The sequence below is a fragment of the Phascolarctos cinereus genome, unplaced genomic scaffold (assembly GCF_003287225.1).
Source record: "Phascolarctos cinereus isolate Bilbo 61053 unplaced genomic scaffold, phaCin_HiC Scaffold_1;HRSCAF=81, whole genome shotgun sequence".
In the NCBI taxonomy this organism is placed as follows: Eukaryota; Metazoa; Chordata; class Mammalia; order Diprotodontia; family Phascolarctidae; genus Phascolarctos; species Phascolarctos cinereus.
Genome location: NW_027555514.1, coordinates 15,168,028 through 15,174,027, shown reverse-complemented (window position 1 = coordinate 15,174,027; position 6,000 = coordinate 15,168,028). Strand labels below are relative to the sequence as shown.

General features: G+C 39.7%; 1 protein-coding gene across 5 annotated transcripts in view; it reads right to left on the bottom strand.

Annotated features, from left to right (window-relative positions):
- Window positions 1-2,682: 2,682 nt before the first annotated feature.
- The window catches only part of STK31 (serine/threonine kinase 31), a 73,339-nt gene continuing 70,021 nt past the window's right edge, over window positions 2,683-6,000 (bottom strand). For all 5 annotated transcript variants that reach the window (XM_020993315.2, XM_020993320.2, XM_020993318.2 and 2 more), the window contains one exon: window positions 2,683-3,179. In XM_020993315.2, the coding sequence (XP_020848974.1) occupies window positions 2,958-3,179 (222 nt within the window). In that variant the 3' untranslated portion in view covers window positions 2,683-2,957. The remainder of the gene's footprint in view (window positions 3,180-6,000) is intronic.

Sequence of the window (6,000 nt, the reverse complement as noted above, 5' to 3'; positions counted from 1 at the left end):
TATGCAGAGGACTCCCAGATCTGTAAATCCAGCCCTCATCCCCTTCTTGACCCCCAGTCCTCCATCTCCATCTGCCTGCTGGACATCTCCACCTGGTCCCACACAGACATCTCAAATTCAATACGTCCAAAACAAAACTTAGACCTTTCTCTGTAAACTTTCTTATCTGCCAAGGACACCACTCAATCACCAAGGATTTCAATCTAGAAGTCATTTTGAATCCTTCATCCACACATATTCTATCAATTACCAGTTTTTGTCAGTTTCATCTCAACTCTCATCCTCCATCATCTTTCACTCAGACACAATCACCCTCATCCAGACCTTTACCACCTCTTCCTTAGACATCTCCAATAGACTCCTAAGTAGTGTCCTTATATCTAGTCTCTCCCCTCTATAATCCATTCTACACAAATCTTTCAAAGGACTGTCTAGAGCACAGATTTAATCATGTTATTCCCCTGCTCAAGAAGCTCCTATGGCTCCCCATTACCTTTAGGTTAAAACTCAAACTCCTCTGACATTTAAAGCCCAGACTTTTACTTTCTTATTTCATATCCAAACTGGCCCATTGACGTTCCCTGTACAAGACATTCTGTGTCCCACTTTGTTGTCTTTACAAAGGTTACTTTGCATGTCTGCTATACTATCCCTCCTCTCCTCCACCTTTGGGAACCTCTATCTTCCCTCAAAGGGGAGCTAGGTGACACCACAGTGAACAGAGCACTCACTGGGCCCGGAGTCAGGAAGACCCAAGTTCAAATTCGGTCTCAGACACTCACTAGCTGTGTGACCCTGGGCAAGTCACTTAACACTGCCTCAGTTCCTCATCTATAAAACGGCCTGGAGAAAGAAATGGCAAACCATCCTAGTATCTCTGCCAAGGAAAACCCCAGCTGGGGTCACAAAGGGTAGTACACAACTGAAATGACTGAAAAGACTGAACATTTCCATTGCACTGGAACTAGTTACCCTATTTTACATAACTTTGAATAATACAAATTTGAATGCATTTGAATATTTCCTGGGAGTCATTATTTGCACCAATTGGGATCTAGCCATATAAGCTCCTAAAGGGCAGTGACTGTCTTACTTCTGTACCTGCATCCCCAGGCCTAGCACAGAATGAGCTCGTTAAATGCCTCTAGCTTATCTTAATGAGTGTCAAGAGGGCTACCAGTGCCACCATGAAGCATGTTCGCCATTCCTGCCTCAAGAAAACTATGTGGAGGTTTGGGCAGGGGGGCACTGCCTCCTGTCATATCTGACTCATCCCTGAAGGGCTTATACTCGAATGAGTGGATGACCAGGCCCTTCCCCTTACTGGCAGCCTAGAGCCAAGAAGAGCTAGTGACTCAGTGCATGACGTGCAAATAAGCATTGTCCCTTTGGCTATTGATGAAGAGGTTTAATTACCCCTTGTAATTTTACTGACTCCTCTTCTCTTAGTGCATACATGTGAGTCTTTTAGGTTAGTATTTCTTGTTATAGGGATAAATTACCTTTATCACACTTCATTCCTACTGTACATTAAGTACCTTTGTATTTCCTGTTTTTGAGGGAGGCATTAGACGTAAGCCATAAATAAAGTCATCCCCCCCCAGACACTCTTAATGAGCAGAAGAGTATAAGAAGCTTCCTTATTGGAGACAAGGGTTCCTGGAATTAAACCACATGCCTGAACACAGGCCAGGGAAGGGGAGACAGTACCTCCCTGTCCTTTGCCTAGCCCCTGCAGTAATGCTTGAAAATTAGATGAGGAAAGCACTATATTATGCGACTTATCATTAGCCTTGACCCAAAGGAAAAGCATACTACTTGGGAGAAATTGAAAAGCAATGACAGCGTAGGTTCACCCTGGAAATTCAACTCCTTTTGGACACCCATCAATTGGGGAACTGACTGAACAAGTTATGGTACGTGATTGTAAATGGAACACTGCTGTGTCACAGGAAACGCCAAGCAGGACGATCTCAAAAAACCTGGAAAGACTTACATGAACTGATGCAGAGTGAAGTGCACAGAACCAGGAGAGCACCGTACACAGTAATACAATAATGACACAGTGTGATGACAACTGTGAACGACTTAGCAACGATCCAAGATGCTTCTGAAGAATTTATGATGAAAAATGCTGTCTACATCCAGAGAAGGAACTGATGGAGTCTGGATGCAGATCAAAGCACACTATTTTTCACTTTTTTTCTTGGTATCTTTTGGAGTGACGTCTGTGTTTTCTTTCAAACCATGACTAACGTGGAAATACGTTTTGCATGATTACATATGCATAATCTATATCAAACTGCTTGCCATCCCAGGAAGGGGAGAGGGAAGAGAGGAAGAGAATTTTGGAACTCAAAAATTATTTTTAAAAAATGTTTAAAAAAAGACATGAGGGGCAGCTAGGTGGCACAGCGGCTAGAGCATGGGCCCTAAAGTCAGGAGGACCCGAGTTCAAATGCGGCCTCAGACCAAACACTTGACACTTACTAGCTATGTGACCCCAACTGCCTAAAAATAAAAAAATAAAATGAAATGAAATAAAAGACATGAATACAAAGAAAGAAACTACTTTAAATCTAAAAAATAAAAAAAACAGTGCTTCTCTTTTGTAACAACTTCGGCAAAATTTTAAATATATTGATAATAAAAAAGAAATTCAATCCCTTTTCAATGGCTTCAAGTTCCTAATTTTATTACTCAATTCCCAAAAGTAGTAATATAATTTAAAATTTCTTTAATAATTCCAAATTCAAGAAAATTTACAAATCCTACCAAACAGTGTTCTGTTTATCCAAACATCTTTTATTTTTATATCTGAATACATGAAAAATAGGACAACTTGTTCTGAACCCTTCCAGAATTACGCAGGTGTAATTATTAACTTTTTAGTTCCTTTAATTCAGACTAAACAAATGAAAAAAAGTAAAATCTGAGAAGCAAAAGGAAAAACTGTTTTACTGGTCAAAACTATCTTCACTATTTTTGGCCTTTTCATCATACATATCCAAGTTCTCCTCCTCAAGCTCTTCCTTCTTTTCACATTCAGGACCTTTTTCTGGGTATGCAATTAATGTTATCTTGGGCAGAAAGAAACACTCAGCATTCAAGACCTCCTCGGCGGTCATTGAATTTCTACAGTAGATTAAACTGGATAGCAGAGTCTTGACATCATCATCCTAAAAACAAAACAGAATAATAAGTAAAGGAGGACCGACTCAAAGCAAAGAGCTCTGAAACCCCTGAATCAGTGACACTGAGTGATAACCTAGTTTCCCCCTAAATATTTTAATGAAACACAGAACTCAAGGTATTATTTACACTAATGCCACAGCCACATCCATCAAGTACATTCATGGTTCAAAATAAGGACAAACATTTTTAAAGGATGAAGATTCACTGCTGAATGACTTGAACAAAATGAAATTTCAGATCAGGTCCTCTTCTCATCTCCCCACCCCCATCCCTCACCCCGCCCACACACACACACACACTTTTTTTTTCCTCCTTTAAACAAACAAACAAACAACCAGTCTTTCAAGGAGCCAGGCAGTCTAGCACTCAAACATTTCCTTATCAATGTCTCTTATTTCAAGTCAGCCATTTCACCACTTTTCCTCTTCCTATTATGGGAATTTCTCAAGATAATCTTGTGTGTTTCACCAAATGTCACCCAGCCTATTCTCTTCTTCCTCTTCAATGTCAGGCCCATCTCGTTATCCATCTTAAATGTCTGTTCAGGATGGAACAGCTGGATCAACACAATGGACTAACTGTCCACCCAATTACAACAGACATTTTCTGACTCTGGCTCTTCCCAGGGTCAACGGTGATGCCAATCTCTCTTGTGTGGTCCTGTGTCTCTCTAAAGAGGCTGAGCTTGATGCTGATTGAATCAGCACATCTTCTACAAAGGAAAGCAGAACCACCTCCAATGCTATGCCTTACTCTGATACTGAAAAAGCATAACTGAATAAACCTACCTAGAGGTATTTGCATCTATCAAGGAGTCACTAAGGCTCAATTTTACAAATGGTTTTTAAAAATAATCTTAGGAGGAGAACAGTTTTAGTAATGGTAAGGTCTACTCTATGCCCAGAATGGGTGGCTGAAGTAGAACAGAGCTTGAGTAAGTGCAAAAAATGAGGTCAGGTATCACAGTCATTAACATAGATAGAGAGGCAGGCATCCATGCATTGGAAGATGGGGTAGAAAAGGGAAATCTCTGGAAAGTTTTTTTTTTTAATTTTAAATACTCAAGCAACAGAATCGTGAGTTCTTTGCATCTTTCAGTCAAGTATGGCTCAATGAAGACTGGTTCTGCAGAACAAAACTCTGCACAATCCTGACCATCCCTTTTTCTCATGTTTTCACCAAGCCTATCAATCCTCCACAATTGTAGAGACAAAGACATAAGCATATTATTCAATAGTTACTGATACTCTCTCAACTGCTTTCTACAGGCAAAAATCTATGGTGTTTCCTTCTTAATCACTGGGTGTCAAAAAGGACAGCAATCTTGAAAATTAATCCCTCAATATCTTCAAAATCATGTCTCCAAAATCATGTCTCCTCCAAGACAGCTTTCACATGTGTGTGCCTGCTCTGTTCAGCTGCTCTTTCCAAGAGTTCAAATTTCGTGGTTCTACTGCTGCAGATGATGACAAAAGTAGGTCCTAGAAATAAATGTTAACAGATTTCTTCCACTTTTCATCTTTGCTCTCTTCCAATCTCAGAATTCCCATCTCTGCAACCCAAAAGCCTGGCACAATCACTTACGCATTTGGTGAAGCAAATGAAATAAAAAAGAATTAGCTCTAACCGCAACTGGACACTAGATTTCATTTAATGTACTCTGATTATTTTAAGCAATATGTACTTAGTATTACCTGCCTTCTTCAAATATTTCCCTTCTCTATCCCATCTCCCAATGCATGGGCTGAAACTGAACCATTACTAAAAAACTTCTCCTAAGATCTCTGGCCCTGAACCCCTCCCTATTCTCCTAAATCCGTCCTTGGGGCTGGTTCCATTCACCTTACTACCAAACTGGAACTTGATGGTGTCAACCCCTGTCAACAATGTAGTCAACGTACTCTCTACAACATGTGGAAACTAAGAAAGGTCCAGACTACTGGAAATGGCCAAACAAATTACAGCATGGGAATGTAATAGTATATTACTGCATCATAAGAAATGATGAAAGGGACAGTTTCAAACAAAATTAGAAAGATCCACATGAAATGACGCTAAGTGAAATGAGCAGAACCACCACAACAATTTATACAAAAACATTATAAATAACAACAATTTAACTACTTTAAGCCCTGGTTGCTGAAATAACAAATAATGATTCCATAAGACTGAAGATGAAGCATCCTGTCTACCTCTTGACAGACATGGGATGGCCTCAAGATAGAGAATCAGACATACATTTTTTCCAGTGGCCAACGGAGGACTTTGCTTTGCCTAACTGTGCATGTTAGGAGGGGGGCTGTTTTTCCTTCAATGGGAAGGAGGGACTGGGAGGAAAAATTAAAGGAAGAGAAAATAAATACTTGTTAATTGAAAAAATAATAAAATTAAATTTGAGAAAAATTTGCCATGAAGAGAAAAAATTCCTTTAATAAAGTGCTCTTCTGCAGACTGATGATGGGAGGTGGAAAAAAAATCAACAGCCTTTTATTTGGGGATTTTAAATCAGAAATTTCTGATCAAATTAGTGACTCCCCCTCCTCACTTCTAAGTGTTCTGAGCACCTGAAGAAAATAAAGTGGCAATAATAATCTTGACAGGAACGTTACACCCAAGGTCCTTTTCCTCTCTAAAATTCTATGACTTTCTGTGTATAATCCTGATTGTGTATAACTGGGCTGATAAGCACATCTATTCTACCTAATGTTAGTAAAACGCGGCTGTTCAGTTGTGTCTGACTCTTCATGACCCCCACATGGCATTTGCCTGACAAAGAAACTAGAGTGATTTGCCATTTCCTTCTCT